This window comes from Leptonotus elevatus, chromosome 7 (assembly GCF_054856555.1).
Source record: "Leptonotus elevatus isolate MCC_2025b chromosome 7, RoL_Lele_1.0, whole genome shotgun sequence".
Classification (NCBI taxonomy): Eukaryota; Metazoa; Chordata; class Actinopteri; order Syngnathiformes; family Syngnathidae; genus Leptonotus; species Leptonotus elevatus.
The window spans coordinates 15,777,794-15,799,335 of NC_141245.1; the positions used below are offsets into that span (position 1 = coordinate 15,777,794).

The 21,542-nt window shown below is 41.4% G+C and overlaps 1 protein-coding gene across 4 annotated transcripts in view; it reads right to left on the reverse strand.

Annotated features, from left to right (window-relative positions):
* Positions 1-21,542, reverse strand: part of grik4 (glutamate receptor, ionotropic, kainate 4) — a 299,291-nt gene that overhangs the window by 41,065 nt on the left and 236,684 nt on the right. For all 4 annotated transcript variants that reach the window (XR_015095554.1, XM_086080252.1, XM_086080249.1 and 1 more), the window contains exons 11-12: positions 21,254-21,358; positions 317-424 (exon numbers count right to left, since the gene is read on the reverse strand). Coding sequence is in view for 3 of the 4 variants with exons in the window: in XM_086080252.1 (XP_085936378.1) it covers positions 317-424; positions 21,254-21,358 (213 nt within the window). In the remaining variant the exon portion in view is untranslated. The remainder of the gene's footprint in view (positions 1-316; positions 425-21,253; positions 21,359-21,542) is intronic.

Below are 21,542 nucleotides of genomic sequence, written 5' to 3' on the forward strand. Positions count from 1 at the left end.
GAATGGATCTCTTTTTAAAAGCTAATACACTGTGAAGCTCAAAAAGATTCTTTAAAAAACGGCAACAGGTAGCAGAGTGAAGGCAGTGAAGTGTCAGTCACACGATCTGCATTTACGACAGATGGTGAGAAACCCTGACATGGTGAATTATTAGCTATGGCTGATGCACGGTGACAGAGCCTCAGAGGCAAGGCGATTGCACGCCATCGCTTCTTTTCATCTCAGAGTTTGGTGGGTGAAATGCAACTGTGATTTCGGTGTGCTAGCCGCAAAATGTCACACTGCTGTGCTAACGCATTACCATGATGCCACTTACGAGTATTGTAGTGATGGTAAGGGTCGTGTTGAAGAGGGTGTCTGTCACGTTGATTGATGGGGGCTTCTTCTCCATGGACAGTCCATCTTCAGAGTGCCACAGACCAACCTGCACACACACAATAAACACCCGATCAGTCATTATGTCCAGCGGCTTGGAAAGGCCAATGGAATCATTTGCCTGCATTGTCTCAAAAGGAGGAACGCGATGACCTTCACAAGACGATGGAGGACGCACTAACGAACAAAGAAAGAAATGGCAGAATTGTGAGACCAAAGCCAATTAAGAAATTTGGCATGATTGCAGGAGGAGGCAAAAACTACATATTTGTGATTCTTTGAGGAAACAAACAGCAGCGGCATAATGCCTTCATTAAAACAATTAACAGCATTTCCTGGTGCAGAGAGCCTCATTTTCTTTTTTTATTGGTGTGGATTTGCTATTCTGCATCACAAGGAAACTTTTCTTAACCCGACAAAGTAAGACAAAAACGTTGTGATAAATTGGAAAATGTCAACGGAAAATGTCAAACGGTTTTGAATGAGTATTCAGATTTTTGGATGCTCCCACTGCAAACCAAGGCCCCCGGGAAATTATACAATGCAATATATGGTGTCAAGTCAAGCCAAGTTTGTTTAGACTGTATGGACGAGCAAACAAACAGTGTCTCCAAGTGCTTCATAAGCCCACAGTTGACAAATATTAGCAACATCCACTGATCTAATCTAACTCACAAGTGTGTCAAGTCAGACAAACCATTTGCTAGTTCTAGCACAACCACCAATGTGAAATGGTCCCCCCCCCCCCCCATGAATTAACAGCAGTCTTGTGGATATCTTTGTACCGATGTTTTCCAGTTCTTTCTGAATTTCACAAACATGTTGTACTTGAGCAATGACAATAAAGATTCATCCATTCATTCATTGGACTCAAGAGCAAACTTGCAGTATGTAGTTTGTATTAGACATATATCTTTTAAGACTTTCCTGTAACGTTTTTAACAAACCTTGTACCTCACTAAATAATTACAGATAAAAATGTTACAAAGAAATTAAAGCGGGGGGGGAAAGAAGAATTTTCATGCAAAACTATTATTTGCTTGGTTTATGATTTTGAATTTCCATGCATTTGAATGAAGTGTCATTCTGATAAAGCAATAGCTCAGCTGTAAGGACTTTGCCAATGGGTCACGGTTCACATCTCGTTGTGGACACTACAACTAGTTGCTGGAAAGACACGAGTCTGCTCCTTGGCTACTGTCGACGTGCACCCTTTTCACTCGGACTTTTCTTCTTGCATGCATGCATGTGTGTGATATGTTTCTCTGTGTGGATTGTAACACAAATGTGCAGCAGACCGTGAGTTTTAATTTCCCTTTGAGGGGCTACAATGAGGATAACAAATTATAATAATAAAAAATAAAAAAAGAGGCAAAATCTATACTAAAATTTTCTGGAGTATTTTTTTTTCCTTTACCGCTGTCAAAACATGTGAACCACATTCAATAGTATCAGTTTAAGATGGATTTGTAAAATTTAATTAATTTAATTAATTGTTGTGAATACAGCTGCCTCGGAATCCTTTCACCCCTATTCATTTCCAAAGTACCGACACAGCAATTTTCTACATGTATTTATTTATTTATTTGACATTTATTATTATTATTATGTTTTTTTACAACTTATCCTGCTTTTTCTCTTTCACTTTGGCGATTTATATTCTTTGACCTTGAAGCATGTAAATTACTCCTGCAAATTGTGATATTATTAAATCTTCCCATACACAAGATTAGATCAAAAGACAACCCTTAACCCTAAAGAATAGTAATCGACAACACAGGTGGCATGGGTACAACAATTTTAATTTCCTTGGCTCGTCAAAATGTTCTACTTAGGCACGGCACATCAAAAACATCAGATAACATGCAAAACAAACTTTTATGACTTTTTTATTTGCATGCTATTTTAATACTTGTGTGATATTCAAGGAAGCCACCAGCACCAGCGCGGGATGTGACCAAAGTGCACACAAACTAGAAAAAGGACAAACTTTCATTAAATATTCATAGAGAGCTCGGTGACAAAATGTGCTTCTCATTGAAAAACATTATGGTGCCAATTCACAGGAACTTTTCTAATCATCTACGTTCAAAGTCAGTGATCCAACACATCAAGAAAATGTCTGGTTTAGAAATACTCTGATATTATGCCATTTATCACAGCATCAGCCGCACCACTGTTATGAATGTTGTATAGGCAGAGCAAATGATTGCTTCTAATTCAGCATTGATACATTGCCGGATTCAATGCGTCACTCAGTGGAATTCAAATGAGCTCCTGGAAATCATGCTTTGGGAATTTTTTTTTTTTTGTTTGAGTCAGACTGGAGAGGAGAATAGAATAAACTACAATAAACAGACCAGTCAACTTTTAAAGTGCAATACTCATGAGATTTCGCTACATTCATGTCATGTCAGATAGTTTCTACAATAGGAAGGTGGTTCGATCATAACACAGAGTCTTCATGCAAAACGAGAAAAGAACGTTTCTGAAAAGATGAAAATTTGCTCTGTTGAGCACAGCAACATATATCTTTAGCATAACTGCCCAAGTTATTTTTAAATACAGTATTTTCGGAAAAGAAGAATCAACGCGACTTCACCAAACAATTTTAACTTTTTGGATTACCGTGAAGTTGAAAGTGGTAGATGTTAGTATTTTTTAACAAAAGTAGTTAAATATAAAATCTAGCTAGCTACACATGCTTCAATTATATAACCTCTCCTCCATGTTACAGACATTTACTCGACTACTTTACATCCAAACTAGCGAGAAAAGGCATCACCTGTTCGGGGGGTAGCTCAGCAAGTTCAACCAGCACCACAAGTGAACAAGGCAAAATCCAAGCACAGTGTGAAAAGGGCTTTATACAGTCCGAACTTAACTCTTAAAACAAATCACACACACAGATTTAGTTTTGGTTACTACTAGCTAGTCAGCTACTGTGAAAAGCTAACATAGCATGTTACATCTACACTTTTAAGAAAAAAAATCACAAAAAGATAAGACTTAAGAGCACAAAACAGTAGTTTCAGATCCAGATTATTCACAAAAAGCTATATCAAGCCAACGGAATAACCCAAGACATGAAGACAGGAAGTAGAAACGTACCGGTAACAGTTAGTGCTAACAGAGGCACTGGCTATCATTTCTCAATGGGACAACACTGAAACATGCTGGACAAATGTATTTGGAGCCCACGGTTTAGGTTCTTTGATTGGAATGAACCTGTGTTCCTTTCTAGCTGGACTAGCTGGAGGAGTCCATACCTTGCTCACACAAATCAACAACAGCTGCCCAACTTTCACCTTCAAACAGTGACGTGGTGAGAAATGAAGAAGGGACCGTTCAAGCAGCTGGCATGCACAATCGCTTCTCTGAGCATGCGGAGGCGGCTTGGCTGATTTCAGTGGCCGTCTGCAGAGCGAGGTCTAAGCGTGGGGGTGTGACTGTGAGGAGAATGGTCTACTCGGGTGTCACGGTGACTCGTACAGGGAAGATGAAGGAGAAAGATGAAGGAGCTGCGAGCAGGAAGAGAAGGCGAGGCGTCTACGATACGAGGGAAGGAAACGGCCCTTAGGTGGCCCCGCCGTCAACTCTCTTTGGGCCGGTCGAGGGAAGCGGAGCGGTGCCGTCGGCGAGTCAGTGCGACTCGCAGGAAGGAAAAATCTAAGCGTCAGCTTGGGTAAGCAGGAACGCACGCTCGGGAGCAAATACATGCCACGGAAAAATCTTGTCATATACTCTTTGTAAAACTTCACAGCTCTTACTTTCACAACGTTCACACTTAGTGATAGGCTTGATGCGCTGCCGGCTACATTTAAGGTACATAAAGTAACTCCTGATGTGACATGATTGACAGCAATTGCTGTGAAAAAGGCCAATCCACCGCTTCAGGTGAATGAATGTCAATGACAGTCATTAAAGCCAGAAGGTCTTTCATTTCAATTTGGAAATAAAAAATGACCGAACAATGTATTTGCCAAGGATCTGCACGAATGGGTGACTCAAACTGAGTAGTGAAGTTTCAGAACACGTCATAGTATATTGTCGTCAGGGAGGAACGTTTGTATGGCCCGTCTGACCATGTGCGTGTGACGTATCTACGAACGTGGACAGTGCACGTCCGAGAAAGCTACATCCCAGTTCATTCGTGTGGACCCCGGAAGTAGCTATGGAAATATTTGGCTGGCTAATTCCTCGCTGTTGGCGACAAACGAAAGGGGTTCGCTAACTTAAATGTTGGACCTGAGAGACAAACTAGCTTAGCGCTAACTAGGATAAGGCTAGTAGCAATGTAGACCAAAAGAGAGAGAAAAAAAAAGTGTTCCACCGTTGGCTAGGGAATGGCGCGGGATCCTGGAAATTAAAGTTGAGTTATTTCACACAGAAAAGGTTCAACTTTCCATGTGTTGATAAAATTCAATATGGCTTTGTAAACACTTTTTCACTAAAGTACATTGAGTAACTGAATGTTTCCCAACCTTCCCAAACTTATTTACTTACTTACTTAAGTTATTTGCTTTCCTTACTGAACTTACCTACTTAGCTTACTTATTTACTTTACTCACCTACATGCTTACTTACTTAGTTACCTAATTAACTTACGCAACTTGTTTACTTCACTTACATACCTAAATACCTAACTTAACTCAACTTATTTACTTTACCTACCTACTCACTTAACACATTTACGTTACTTTCTTTACTTACCTCCTTATTTTCTTGAATTACTCACTTACTTACTTGCTTAATTACTGACTGACTTACTTTTTGGAATGTGGGATACGTTCCTTTAGATTATATTATTTTGGCTGTGAGGCAGATGTGCTAACTACATGTGATGCCATCCCAGAAATGTTGAACATTCTGGACACAATTCCAGAGGTAATTTGGTGCGGGGGAAAAAACCAAACCAAAACAAAACAAGACACGGCAACCGCTGCTTAAAACGCCCCAACCAACACAATTTAATTTGGGAGAAAGAACCCAGTCCAAATAACTCAAATTGCTCAGATTTCCACATCTGCACTGTTCTTAATTTGGTATTCACACTGCAATTACAATAAAAAGCAATGGAGCAAAAGTGCATTTTAGAGTGCCGACGGCATGAGCACTGCACATTATGAATGTTGCAGAGAAACAAGGAGGCAAGATGAGGGTTTGGGTATCATAAAAGAGGCTAATATTACAGGAGCAAAAAAGACTGGGGGAGAAATATGCCTGCGAATGGAGAGGAAATCAATGAAGGAAGTATGAGCAGCAGCCGGCTTGGGAGACAGAACCTGGAGCTGAGAGAAGAGGAACAGCGAACTGGCAGGCAGGGAAGACAGACAGACTAACAGAGAGTTTATGCAAGTGTGAAATGGAAAGGAAAAGCAAGCGAATGATGACAACAAGTGGGATGAGACACCCTAACGGGGAATACCTCCCGCTTCCTTCTATAATGGGGAATTAGCACAGGAGCTAGAGATGAAGGTGACAGCTCACTCAGGCGTCAGCATTGGCTGATTCTGCTGTCAAAAAACACCACCTTCAACAGGCAATGGCTGACAGACGCATTCATCATGAAGGCGGGCGGCAATAGCAAGTGTTATAAAGTATAATGTCATACGGGCCGCTTACAGCCACACTAAAGCACTCGGGTGACACGGCGCTACAAATGGGTCTCACTCAAAATGTGTTTCTGTGTTCCTAGTTTGTGTGTGTGCATGTGTGGAGAAAGTTTCTTCCAGAGTGGAAATAAAAAGTGAATTTTAATGTCACCCAAAATGAAATTTGACCTTAATTACAGTATAAAAAAAGTACAAAAAAATCTGAGCATATAAAGATAGACCCCATAATTATTACAATTTACTGTAAAAATCCGCTGAATATAACGTACACATATATAATACAACCCCGTCATTAAAAATAAAAGTGTTATTCTCATGATTTTACAGTAAGTTAAGTTGTATAACAATATCGGTGTCTCTGAACGTTCTCCAAAACAAAACAGCAAGACTTAGCACTTTGAAAGTATTATGTTTAACTTAAATACATTTATTAACACAATGCCAAAACAATGATTATTACAAATTCTACAAATTAGGGGTTAAATGACTAAATATTTTTTGTCATCCACCGTAATGTGATGACAGTCGAAACCAAGTCGATTAATCAATGACATCATTGACATTTCTTCAACTCCAACTTTTTCTGTGCCGTGGACCAGTTTCACGTAAAGACATATTTTGACAGGTTTCATATTGTGTTGCTTAGCATAGCGCGTTGAAAGACGAGTCATCATAGGGACCCCCCAGCCCCAAAATAAATAAATAAATAAATCATCAATTCTGTTTTGCTGTTTCTATTTCACTTGTGCTTTTGTTGTGTTTGAGGCCGCCATGCACATTTTTGGCAAAAGTATTCCCACCCAATGGGAGTGTCCATCAGGAATTGCTGGAGTTTCGTCTCCTGACGGCGGTGTTCGGTTTAGGTGAACGGTATGGGATTTTTTAAATAGGTTTAAAAAAATAAAAATAAAATAAAAATAAATAAATAAAAAATAATTGCTGGAGTTACCAGAATCGGTACCTACACCTACGCCTAGCCCCCCCGGGTTGTTTTATACTAAATTACACGATTTTTTGAGCCAAGTAAAGGATTTGACCAATATTTATGAGTTGTTTTACACTAGAAGATCCATTTCTTGACTCAAAGTTGGGTCAATTAGACCCAAGTAGAAGATCGGCCCATTTTTTACCCATGGTTGGGTTATTTTTGACTCAGCTGTTTTTAGAGTGAAGAAACATCTTAGGTTTCAGAACACTCCATTATTGCGTTAATGCAAAAACTAATACATGTTTACATTACACTGGTATTAAGAATAACACATTTACATAACGTACATCTCTGGGGAATTCCATGTTTTCTTTGGCAGTGGGGACATAATTAGAACAAGCAGAAGTCTAACCAAAACTGAACAGAGAGTACACCCACTCCTATTCCTCACACTGGTAACACAGCAAGCAAATGTCAAATGCAAAAAAATAACAAATAAAAGGCCCTGCAGTAGTGTGCGTATGTGTGTGAGTGAGTGTGTGTAGCATGTTTTCTCTATGGACCGGCAAGTTTGAGTGAAGCTTTCACTATGTGACTCATGAACGGGCAGGATGAGAAAAATCGGGGTGGTGTTGAAGGAGTTCACAGGTGGTGATGTGGGCGTTTGACACTGACGCACAGCGAAGACGATTGCTTCGAGAATGAATGTGCTAACTTTGAAGAGAATGCAATATTTTTTGCCATTAGCTCCAGCTGCGGCGACATCTGTGTGTGCCATTTTCCGAGATGCGGTGGTTCTGCTTGCAAACACTCATTAAGTGGTATTAGGGTGACTGGGATGGCTTGCTTAAAATTGAAGAGTCAGTCTGAGTGGCAGGCCAGAGCTTCGTGTTCTCAGCATCTTGCGTTAGTACCAATGCAAACAATGGATAACCTCACATCCAACAGTTCCTGATGACGACAGCTGTACAAATATCACCATCTTATAGGCAGTGGTAGTGAAAACAAAGAAGAGGAGAGAGGCCTTCAATCCCACGTTTAGTAATCTTTTCTTTTTGATCATTCGGTAATTTTACCAATTCGACATGTCATCATCATTGCATGTGTGCGTGCGTGTGAGTGGGTACTCATTAATTCACCTAAAACCTATTAAAAATCCCATACCGTTCACCTAAACCGAATACTTCAGAATCCAGCTCGTCGTGAGGTGGTCAGGAGACCCGAGGAAGGATCAAAGAAAGGAAAGGAAATTGAAATCCAGCAACGACCAGACATCACCTACTACCCACCGTGTTAACAACCAGAGTCTTTCACCAACCCCAGAAACATCTAAATTCCAACAAATTAGAGAGACCAAAGGAAAGACTGAAGAAAGAAAGGAAGGATAGATGAAGCAGAGTGATATCCACAGACATCAGCTTCCACCGATCCAACGACCAGAGGAAGAAGCAGATTATGTTTGAATTTCGATAGATGCTGGTGTGGTGGATCCTGAATGAAAACCTCCACCAAAAAAGGGAGTCGTCGACCCCGGCCAGGACAGAGCAACCAGGACCCCCCAGGCCCCAGCAGCGCCAAGGCACAACCCCTGGGCCCCGCAGGGGCCACCGGCCGGAGAGCAAACCCAGGAGCTAGGAGCGCCCCCCACCCCAACGCAGCAGAACGGGGAACCGCAGGCCCGCCAGGCACCCCACTGCCCCCGCTCACTCCACGACCCCCCCGTATACTACAATTATTTAAGTAGTGAAATTAGTTACTTTGCCTGGTAACGAGTTACTTGTATTAATAAGTAATTCAATTACTAACTCAGTTACTTTTTTGAGCAAGTAATGAATAACTATAATTAATTACTTTTTATGAAGTAACGTTCCCAACACTGCAGCTTGGAACCCCTGACACGAGGCATCTGCTTTGGCAAATGGAAATGTGTCAATAGCAAGCAGAGTCATGCTGAGCAGCGAAGATATCACGCAGTGGGGTAGAGGGCTCGCAAATTCAAAATGCAGCTCTAGTCGTTTTGTAACTACACGAGACTTTCAATTCAAGCGTGAGCAAATGCATATTGCTAAAAATGGACACGGGATACATACACATGCTGTTTTTTGGATGACGCAAAGACACACAGGCCTCACCCAGCCTTGAAATCCTTTAAGGCTGAACAGCAACTCAACATTATGCTTTTGATCTATTCCCCATCTGCAGCCTGCAAAGTGTACAATGAGGAAAACAAAAGAGGACGGGGGACTGACGTATGTCTCACAGAGACCAAACAAAGCACAACAAGTACTTGCCAGTGTGTGTGTGTGAGTTCCTGACACACCATATTTCATCTACATTTCAGATTGCAGATGCAAATTCAGCACAGAGGAGACGCCTTTGATGATTAAGCCTGACTTCTTTCTCTTCTCATTTGATGTCGTCATATGATTGGTTCACTTTCTTTTGTTTGGTGCGGTCACATGATGCCACTTGCTTGATGTCTGGGTTTTTTGTCGATAAATTTTCAGGAGCCAAGAAGTCCGGAGAAAATAACATGTCAAAAGATGACGAGTGATTTATCAGCCAGGTGATTCAGTTGCAGTGCATTCTAATCAAAATCCGTTTGGTATTAGATCTCGGCATAGAGCGAGCTCATGCCCTGCTCAACAGCACGAGTCTAAGTCATCATCTCAGGCCAGACGTTCAATTACACATTATACTTGTCTTTGTTGCAATCTTAATCTTCCATGACAATCGTGCCATGTTTTTGTGGTTAAAAAAACAAACAAAAAAACAATACAGTACAGTTTATTATATATGAGACCCAGAAAACCAATAAAACAAAATGGCACCTTTCAGAGAGGCCTTTTATTGTGGACAGTCTGAGGTACACCTGTGCACTAATCAAGGTGTATAATCAGCATCTTGATATGGCACACCTGTGAGGTGGGATGGATTATCTCGGCAAAGGAGAAGTGCTCACCATCAAAGATTTAGACTGTTTTGTGAACAATATTTGAGAGAAATTGTGATATTGTGTATGTGCCTGCTCATTTATGTCAAAGTGTAGATAATATAACTGATACTGTATCTTTTAGCACGTCATCTGGAGAGGTTTTTCACCCACTGTCACTGCCACCTCGTCCCGTTGCATAAAACTCAAGCATGCAAGCAAACCCTAGAAATCATATTTTCATCCAGGGAGGTTAAATCATTCAGGCCTTGTTAAGATGTGTCTATTGGCACACACACACACACACACACACACACACACACACACAAGAAAAAAAATGGAGATCCAAGTTGGAGTGTGATGTGCTCCCAAATGATGATGTCCTTCATGAGAGAAAAGGATGGTTGCAGTCTGGGATGTGTCAGCCTGCTGGGCGACACCACACCTCTCATCCCGGCTCTACCGCCTTACGCTCTCCTATTCCTCCTCCACACACCGCCGCAGCCGAAAAAGATTGAACAGAGAGCATCTGCATTGGTGGCGGGCGGAGCAGCCCCGCGACAGTAATAAGTGTTCCGAGAGGCAGCGTATAGGACAGAAAAAAAGAAGCAGATTGCCATAATAACAGTAGAAGCAGCGCTGACAGGAAATAAATAAATCCGCCATAAAAAGAGAAGGAAATTCACCATTTAAACTGGAGCAAGTCTTGTGTAAATAACACGGCTGAAATCATCTCATGGAAATTGGAGTGGTGCCCATGCAGGAAGCGTATGCGCGTGTCAATCATAGCGTGAGGCGCTAAGACCATAAACGGGGGCTTTACTCACTTCCAGTTAAAGGACACAAGGACATCGGGATGAGGTTTCAAACAGAAAAAAAAAGAAAAGAAAAAAAATAAGTCGACTGTAATTGTTGGACTCATAATTCCGGCCAGGATAGACACTGACAAGACTGAATGATTTAACAGTTTATTGATAGTCCATAGAGACAATCACCTCAGTCAGATGAAAGGAAAATGAGAACATGGGGTGGTAACATGTAGAGGGACTCCATTAGTAAAAAGAAAATCAATATGATTAAAGAAAGTCTGTTAGAAGGAGGTGACAGACAATTGGAGATGTGCCCACGGAACGGAATGGGAAAAAATGAAAGTCAAATGAGTTACAGAAGCCAAATATGAAGAATCTGGCATCAGTTCTTTTATTTATTCATGTGTTTATTTAGGTAACTCACATTGAATGGTGCTGCAAATTGAAAAAAAAAAGGAGTAAATTGGGACACTTTCTATTTCAGTCAGTCCGCTGGGAGTAGCTTGTTCATTCACCTTGGGAGGGATTTCTATTACCTCAAGAATGGAGAACAAAATCCATTGAAGGGAGTCTCAGTTTTAGACACAAAAAAAAATCCAGAAAAATGAATGGATTTGGCACGAATCAGAACATGATGACAAACAGCACTGAAGCGAGAGATGGCAGCTCACTCGCGAGCTCCGAAAATCTCAATCATCGAAGCAACAAAACCATTCCACAAAGCTGCATCCGTTTTCTAAATAAAGTGACATCATAACAGTGTGACTCGGCGCAACCTGCCACCAAACAGAAACAAGAGGAACTGACAAACAATCACATCCAGTATTTTGTCTTTGCGGCATGTTGCTGTTAACAAGATTTGCGAGTGCTGTGTGCTCATCTCACGATAGTCCTAATTCTGACCAAAAGACTGGTGTGTCAAATCTCCACCATTTTGGCAGTGGTCGGTACACCAGTTAAAGAAAAGCAAAGTTAAGAGGTGGGCGAACGCAATCTGTTCCAGGATTGTTTGACCTGATTTTTAGAAAAAAAGTTGAAGTTGAAAAAAACAACAACATTCTTTATGGAGACCCTAAAGTGACATGGGAGGGGGGTGGGAAGAGTCATGTTTTGGTTCTGTGTGGTTGGTGTTTGTCATGTGTTCCCAATTTCTGCCCTTGTCTCGTTATGTCTGACCACGTCCACCTGTGTGTTTCTTCTCTTCCCAGTGTGTGACCAGTCAGTGCCCTCAGTCAATTGTGTTCCCCACGTGTGTCTCATTAGTGTTGGTGTCTCTAGGCCCCGTCCACACGAAAGCCAGTTTCAATGTATCCTCACAAGTTTCTTACCGTTTAGGCCGTTCGTCCACACGGTTTCGGAGCTTGAAACCGATCACTTTTGAAACCGGGCTCCAGAGTGATAAGATTTCAAGGATACTCCTTCAGGGATGACGTAATGTTCGCAGCTCGATGACGACGCATTGTCGCAGATTGCCGACGTATGCGTCAATTCTGGCGGGACTGCGCGCGAACCGTCAGTCTGTCAACAACAATGGCGGATAGCCGTGTCGTAGTTGTTTTGCGCAGCCTCATTAGCTTGCTTATGCTTTTAGAGCAAAATATTTTGCTTCTTTATTCCCACGTTCAACAAGCGGTGTACTTGAATCACCCGCCATTGTCACTTCTCCTGTGTTCGTCTTTTTCATGTTGTTTTGATACATGCAAAGCCATGTTTGTTCTGTACATTGCAATAAAGTTGTTGTTTTTTAAGTGTCCGTCTTCTTCGCTGATTCTTCTTCTACGCTTTCCGTTAACTCCCTGTGGCTGCGCTACAGCGCCACTCCAGACTTGGCATATACATTACAACTGTTAAATGTCCTCAGCGTCTTCTTTTGGACACACACAAGTCTGGAAATGCTTCTGTGTGTGCGAGATTTGTTTGAGGAACGAAGCTTTGCTTCGGTCTGGACGGGGCCTTAGTCCTGTTCGTCCGGTCTGTGTGGGAGCATTGTTGACGTTATGTCTGTGTTTCTCGTCGCGTTAAGCTAAGCCCCTGTCATAGTTAAGTCGTCCACATCTCAGTCAAGTCGTCCTCGTCACAGTTAAGTTGCCCACACTCTGCCAAGCTAGCCTCGGTCAAGCCAGCCATGGCGAACAGCCTCCTCTCGTCCAGTCCTCTCACGTCCCGTCATGGTGACCAGTCATGGCGTCCAATCCAGTTACTATCCGTCCAGTCACGTTCCGTCCAGTCCTTGTCCACTCGCCTTACTTTCTTTGTTTCAATAAAGTTCCTCACGTTGCCCTTCATTCTTGTCTCCCTGCCTTGTTTCCCCGCATTTGGGTCCACCCTCTGGCAACCATTCCCACTTACCATGACACTTTCTCATCCTAACGAAAAACTTTCGCCCCTTAGCGATAACGTTTTCTCGTTTGAATGAGAACGTTTCTTGTTATGATGAGAAATGTCCTTACCTGGGCTGCGAGTGGTAACATATTTGCACACTACGAGACTTCAGACGCTTTAACTCTATAAAGCAAAACGAATTATATTAAGTACAAGATATTTTGAGTATGATATTTTTCCCCCCATTAAAACCCTAACGAGTATGATCTGACACATGCGTTGCATGGATAATCCATTAGAGGGCAGTATCACCCAGCTGAGGGCTTTTCCAGCGACCATGCAAAATCGCCCCAATTGAGAAAGGAGAGACTTATTAATAGTGGGAAGTTCTGATTTTTGGAAAAACTAATATGTTAGATATGTCTGTTTATTATTATATTTTTCAGTTATAAATTTACAAATTTAAAGCATTGTGACTGGATGTATCAAATCAGACACAACATAACGGTGATGAATTGCAAGTAAAGCAATTTCACTCAGAAACACAAATTGCAATGTAGTTATAGGGTCCCCCATGCTAGCATGCAATGGACTACCTTCTCGTTTCTCGCCTCCTTTCTACCCAACAGGCCTTAGCAAGTGACTATTTTGCATCATTTAATTAGTGATTGTTTTCTCTGAAGGGGCTGGCCAAGGGTTTTCACAACCAGGCAGTCTCCTGCAATCCACGTGTGAAGTCCAACAGAGTATTACTGACAACCTGCACTTCACACACCGCAATAATTACTCATTTAATTGCGTTCCCTTTTTAAGAGTCAGGCTGTTTTCAATGAGGGCTACGCAGACCGAGAGGGCCAGTCTTGGGAGGCCAGGGGCTGTGTGATTTGTTGTGCTGTGGTTCCTTAGGGGACTTACGCCTCTGCCAAAGATGGTGGCGGTTGCTCGCGTGCGTAGCAACAAAGTGGCGCTCATGCATAAGTGCTGATGCGCGCACATCAAAACAGGCAAACAGAAGCTGCCAACTCATGTCAGATTGATCAGTCTGCAGCCGCACACTTGCCACGGCCCGGCGCGCCTCTTTGACGCAACCCACCAAACACATGATGTGGCCATCTATTCCAGCAACAATCTCGAATGTTACTCGAAAGGCGAGGGGTACGCTTCAGTGATATTAGACATTTATATATCAACAACGATGCCGTTTTACAGCCTCGTCCTGCTGTTCATACCATCTGGAGAATAAGAAACATCCGTGCGCACGCAAGCCACCAACAAATTCACTCATTAGGCTGCCTTGTAAATGGACATAACAAACGAATCAAGGGCATTACAGCTGCTTCCATCAAAACAATAACATTAGTCATTCACATAATATGGAACAATGCGGGTCCTTACCGCTGCATTGGGTCGAATTGTATTTAACCTGCCATCCTTTTTTAAAACTGCCAAAGAATAAGTATGTGCTTAATGTTTCTTGGGTATGTTTTGCTTAAACCCAACGCATATTTGTTTAAAAATATCCGCTATACTAATCTCCACTTGAACAAAGGAACAAAATAGATGCCGACCCTTTCCCACTCAAGAAAATTATGAACTGTAACTCCCTGAGTTTATAGACACTAGTTAATAAACGGGGAAGACATCCCAATTTTTTTCTTTCAACTCAGAAAACAGCTGAGGTGTGATTGGTCTTTACATGAGCAATTCTAATGTCATTTTCAGTCAACAGAAAGTGGCAAAATGGCCGCCACCTGAGATGGATAAGAACAGGTGTATTTTGCTGCTTAGTTCGTAGTCCATAAACCATGTGGGGTTACATACTGTTGAACATAGTAATGTAAAGACATTTTTGGGGTTGACTTCCTCTTTCAAGTACAAATACATGTCTTTTAAATTTAAACTGCAAAGAAGAGCGTTCATGACCTAGCCGAATTTCAGCGACAGAAAATATTTTTGAAATAATTAATATTCTTATGACTACACACAACTATGTTCGAGCTACGAAAATATATCCTCTTAAAGCCTCCATTAGCTTAAATATACCCCACGGGGCTTTTCCACACCACAACAACGAGGCACTCTAAAGCGGCCATGCTAGCATGAAGCCCTTTGTCCACACGCTGGCTATCATGTCAGACATTTTTTCCCCCTTCACGTTTGCACTCACCTCTGATAATGAGGCACTTTAAAGCAGACCCACATTTCAGGATGTATAGGCATAGTAGCTAACTTCGCGTCACAATTAGACAAGGGAGATCATTTTACATGATGTGAAAATGCCATCTTTAATGACAAATAACGCTCTAGTCTTGTCTGGCATCATCAAGTTAAAATGTTGTAATCCTAACACTTGTTAGTTGCACCCAGTATTCTTTTTTTTATTTGATCAAATCTCCTGTTTCTCTTCACAGTCTGTACATTTTAATATGGTATATTTTATTTACATTTTAAAATATTATGTGTTAAAATAAATTATGTGACATTGTTGTATATGAATTTGACACCTAAATGGGCCCCAGGAACTGCAAGTGGAGGAAATTTGGTGTATTCAGTCTAACTGTCCTCCGATTTAGACTACACAGTAGTTACACCTTCTGGACGCATCTCGCTTTGCTCTCCCACCTCTTTTTCTCCACTTGATATTCACAGATTCTTGTGGATAGAGGTGCCAGAGCGTGAGAGAATGCCAGGTTGCCTTCTTACATCAGCAATCGTTGGCCTAGTGGGACACCAGCATTACAAGCAGCTGCTTCATTTACTTTGCCTGCCAAGATCGAACAAATCGAAACACTTGCGTAATGCGGACACATCATCAATGGTGCACGTATCATTGAAGCTATGTGTGGGTTGTGAATGAAATGAATGTGTTTTTTTTTCCTGGCTGGAGCTGAAACTGCACAATCAATTACAGTGGAACCTCAAAGGTTGAACACAGTTCTTTTCAGGATGTTTGCTGAAACAATTCTTCCATTCAGGAAAAAAAATAATAATCAGGAAAGAGCTCAGGTTGAAGATTGTGATTACAGAAACTTTAAGGTCCTGATGGCGAGACACAGGGCAGTTGCTTAAGCCCGCAATCATTTCTACAGTCTTGAGCCAGTTCAGCTCCAGGGCATCAGCCACTCTACCTCCCGTCAAGATGCAGACTCGCCGTCGCTTATCAGATGGATGACTGTGTATCATCTTCAACCTTCAGGAGCTCGAGGAAGAGCTTGTAGAAAGAGAGAACAGCCTTACACTGACTGGATCGTCCACCAACTTGTCTGCCCAGGAGGCAAACTGCATGTGTTGTATTATGCACTCCATCTAGTCCAATGCAGGGTTTTCAAATGACTTTAGCACCACAGATAAGAGACCAAGTCACTCAGTCCCAAATTGGCAAGTTAGTTGTAGACTGGGATAAGAGTTTCTGTGTTTCTGTGACTGTTTGGGAGTGAGAGACGCCAGGTTTGAATCAAATCGCCAGAAGAGTGTGATAAGGTCATTAACTCGTTTCCTCCCAAAAACATATTTATACATTTTTTATGTATTTTTTTTACGCTAGAGCATACAGAAGGCTTTGATGCAGCCTCTGAACTGAAGCAATGGCAGTTATTACACAAATGGCCAGCAGGTGGCAGCCGAGTATAAGAGATCAGCCAGGGCCATGTTGCAACAAGGTCTTTTTGTCAGTGATTTCACCAGGAATGTGAATATTGACAAAACTTAGCTATATTCTAATGCTAATTGATGCAAATCGGAAACAGACACAAATATACTTTTTGTTCCTGATGAAAGAAGAGACTCTAATCTTTCTTTTGGTGGGTTCCATGTTTTTATAGCAATAGAATACAATATTCTGTGTGCCTTGCAAAATCAGTCAAAATCCAGTAAAACAGCCGGGAGTGAAGGGGGTTGCTTCAGTGAAAATGGCTGGGAGTGAATGAGTTAAACAGGCTATTGTTTAACTCCACTTGGGGTGATGGTCTCCTGTAGTTGACACTGACACAATTCATTAGCAGAAAGTTGGTTCTGCCGTAGCTTCTTTCTAGATCAGGGGTGTCCAAACTTTTTCGTCCGAGGACCACATACGTAAAAATCGAAGGATGCAAGAGCCACTTTTTCGTCCGAGGACCACATACGTAAAAATCGAAGGATGCAAGAGCCACTTTTGATTTTTTTAACTTTACTTTATCAAGCACATCAAAATCAGTTTTTGGAAAAAAAACTGCTACCTGAACAGCTTTCTTTAAGGCGAATAATTTATATTTATTTATTTATTTTTCATTTTATTTTATTTTTTTAAAGATTTTGGGGTATTCGAGACCCTGTAACCCACCAGAAAAAATCTGCCCCATCAGCCAAATCCCATTTCTACACTCAGAACCAAAAGAGGAGTAATTTGTCATAAGATGACCATTTTTAAGTTCATTTGCATATTTTTATATTTAGAAAAGCTCTACTATATATAAAACAATTGTATTAGTAGCAGATACATTTTTTTTGTATAAGCATCTTTAGTACAAGCTGCGGGTGGTAATTAATTTCCATTGTCAGCTGCTTTCTGGCCTGCTTGTAAATGACTCTGTCCTATCTGCAGCCTTCTTGCAGGACATCCAATTCCAAACTGTACAACCTCAGTGCGCGACTTTAGAGATTCCACTGTAGTCTGCTGATCTGCACCACAACATTGTGTTCGAATTTGTGTGTGGGGCGAAAGGTTGAGTGGATTTGGCTGGTAAGGTGATGGGGGGGGGGGGGGCATTGAGCCAACTTTCTTATCTCTGTCAAGGCCCTCACACCTTCCAGTTTTTGTTTGGCCCAGAGAGCCCAAAGGCATCAGTATGTGGTGCGTGAGGTGTTAGTCAACAAAAACAAACAACACCCCCCCATGCTGGTAACCTCCCCTCCCCACATGTAACGCCCTGCCTTTCCACATAAAAAACAAAACAAAAACGGACTCCTGCTTGAAATCCTCACATTCGACACCGTGACATTCGCCTTATGTTAGACTGGACTGATGCCAGAATAAAGAGAGGGGACGCTCGGGGACCCAGACAAGGTTAATAAAGGCAGATGAGCTGATGTCTGAAATGGTAAAATTTTAGCCACGCTCAGGCAGCAAGTGGCATTTTTCATAAAGAAAAAAATAATGGATGTGCAAAAGCAGAGTGACTCCTCAATTCTTATATTAGATTGGTGTCAACAACCGCCTCACATGAGGACAAGCGAGACAGGGACATGACAGGTAATTCAGGAAAACACAAGATTAAACCCATCAGATTTACATCAAGTATCAGGATTTAAAATGAAAAGTGATATTAAGTCTTGAAGGGAGAGTAAACCCTCAGCATCGACCAGAGCACTTCAAATGCTGCTATTCATCATAATCTCTGCTGCTCATGTGTAAGTAGACATAAGAATAGAAGACATCCGTAATCATTTATTATCCCATCCAAACAGCAGCGGAGAAGAGAGTCTGAAAGAGGAAGAATTACTAAACTGTGAATGAGAAAGAATGACTAAACTATTCAAATGTGTTGGACAAAGGAAACTAAGACGATGGGCTTTCTGCATACGAGCATCGAGTGTAGTCTGCCCATATCACGATCAAGTCACATGCTTTAGTTTATATAACTTCACATTTATTGCACTAGCATGTACACTGAAGTACAGTGGGACTTGACTCACGAGCGACACGACTTATGCATTTTTTCAAGATGTGAGCTGTTGACCAAGTATTCATTATCTCCATTTTCCAGCAAAAATCTTAGTCATGAGCGCTAGCTACAGTGACAGCAAACTTCACAACAAGCGGCGATTTGGCAGTCCCAAGAAATTGTTTTGGCCTGTCCGGAACATTTCTGGGTGGAAACTCAACGTTTTCCATCCAGCTAACACGCTACTATGAGTGGCATATGCAAATTTAGCTATGCGAACACCCGCTCCTGATTAGTGAACTGGTTTCACGCTTGTTTGCTGGTTGGCTGCTGTCCTCGGCTTCCTCGAGCGTCAGTTTTGATTTTTGTGTTTACAAACAGCAATGGAAAAAATGTCGGACAGTAACTTTAAACATAAAATAAAGAACCAAATTATATTACCAGGGAAAAACGAAAGTCTGCTCGCTTAATGGTAACACACAAAAAAGCTAACAAAACTAGCATCATTTTTGCAATAATCATAAAACGTCAAACAACTCTACACACAAGCGATAGCAACACATGGCATCCCAGATTTTCAAAATAAAAACGGCAACATACAATTCTGCAAAAATCAAATATACAACAAATTCTCAACAGAAACTATTTACAACAAATTTAATCGCTGGTCAATTTGGTGACCGCTAGTTGCGTTATTGCTTTAGCTAATGCAAAATTATGTTGGTTGACAGTTCAACAGCGCTAAACAAGACATTGCACTCACTATCATCCAACCTTTTTTGCTCGATCCCGGCAGCTATCTTAAGCTGGCGGTGCCGTTTACCTTCTGCTGGTCCTGCCTTTTTTATATTGGAAATATGCCACCAGAAAAGCTCAAATTGCGTTGAGTCTGCCCGGCGATTGCGGCATAGCTAGTAGGACTACATTTCCCATGATTCTTAGATACGGAAGCAGGAAGTGGCTCTAGTTACGGTATGATGAAAAGATGCCTGTTAGAAATTAGATGAAGTTGAATCAGTCCTATGAATCGTTATGACAACGGTGACACGCATATGGCCCAAACAATTGGCTTGTTGACTGGACTAAATAAAAAAATAAAAATAATTTTAAAAAAACTGGATGCTGAGACGGGCCCTGCGTAAAAGCGAAACAAAAACAATGAAGTTGGTGAAATCCGTCAGGACTTGGGACACAGGACTCCAATTCGGGACTGTCCCGGTTAAACCAAGATATCTGCTCACCCTAAGTTGATGTAAAGACTGTCCTAGACAAATCATGCAAGTGACTTCTTGATGGGACAAGTTAAAAGTCAAAACATCATTAATAACATCATCGTTGTGTATGATCTTTCATTTGTAACAAATACAGTATAACCTGAAGTTACCTGACTATCATTACCTTCCATAAACCGTACCAAGATACTTCATCTTGATACCATTCCACCTCATCTATTTGAGGCCATATAGTTATTCTGGAGCTGATTTATATCTCACGTCCCGGTTATGCCTTCCATCCATTATTCGCATACACTCTTGATTTTCAACCTCAGATTTCAGTTGCCTGTGACTGCTGGGGCTCCTGTGGCGCATTTTAAGAAGACGTTGATGGATGGGAGAGAATTGAGCAATGCCTTTTCCCAAAACTGATTCTCCCCAGCTTGTCTAGGATTTTTAGGTTGTTGTTTCGTTCCAAAGTGTTCCCAAGAATGTTCCAATAACATCACACAAAGTCTTACGACTGCTGTAAAGCATGCGCTCAGCGGCAGAATGACTGCAGTTTTATTTTTATACCTCACCTGCATACGGGCAAATCCCATCCATAAATATGACTATACGCATGTGACATAGTTACTGGCGTTATACTCAGGGGGCCTCTGTGTTATGGTACGATGTGTATTGTGCACTAACCAATTATTATACAGGAAAAGGTAGTCACTAATTGAATATTTATTTTTTCTAGAAACTGCTTTTGTAAAGCCATCAAGTGCACTTGCACAGGAATGACATATTTTTGACACACATTAGCATGGGCCATTTTGAGAGAAACACAACATGGTGAGGGGGTGACCAAATATTTCTTCATAATTGTCTTTTATTTTGTCTTTAGCAAAGCAGTGGTACCACTACTTGTCCAGACTTCTGACTTTTTCGAGATTCAAGTCATTCCTCAGCCGATCAAAAGTCCAAGTTACAAGTGTTAGATGGATGCAGCAAACTTCACTACAAGCAGCCGCTTGGCAGATAGAGAACAATTTTCTTGCTTCAGTTACTCCAAAGCTACACATATAACAGAAAATTAATCAAAACACATTTACTTTGTCTTGCAAAAGTACAACTAGCTTAATGCTAACACACAATGCAAAACACCATAGACTGGCTGACAAAAAATTTATGTTGTGGTAATCATAATCCTTTAACTAATTTATAATCAAAGATTGATAGATTTGATTATAATTCTAAAATGAATACAAACAAAAGCATCACACGAGTAGACAGCTAATCCCATCTGTAGATAAATGACCTCAGCGACTATTCGTGGAAAATGGTAAACAATACAAATGTGAATTGAAGAAGCGCTGGCGTGCTGTGGAGATGCACACGCAGCAGTTTGATCAAATTTGGAGGTCACTTTACCTGCCTTAGGCCATCCTTGCTGCTTTGCATGATCCGAAGGGCGTAGTTGGAGCGTTGGCCTTTGCTGTTGAATTCAATGTGGCCTGTTAGACCCTCCAGCTCTACCTGTCCAACAAAGACAACACAGCGCATTAAAGAATTTTCCTTTGACTCCAGCCCACTTTCCTCTCATCAGTGATTATTATAGAAAATACTGGATGGGACAGGCCAACTACTCGCTCTTCTTCTTCTTCTTTTTATTTTTTATCTGCCCTCAGTCAAATGTAGAATAATAAGATGAAAATGGAGA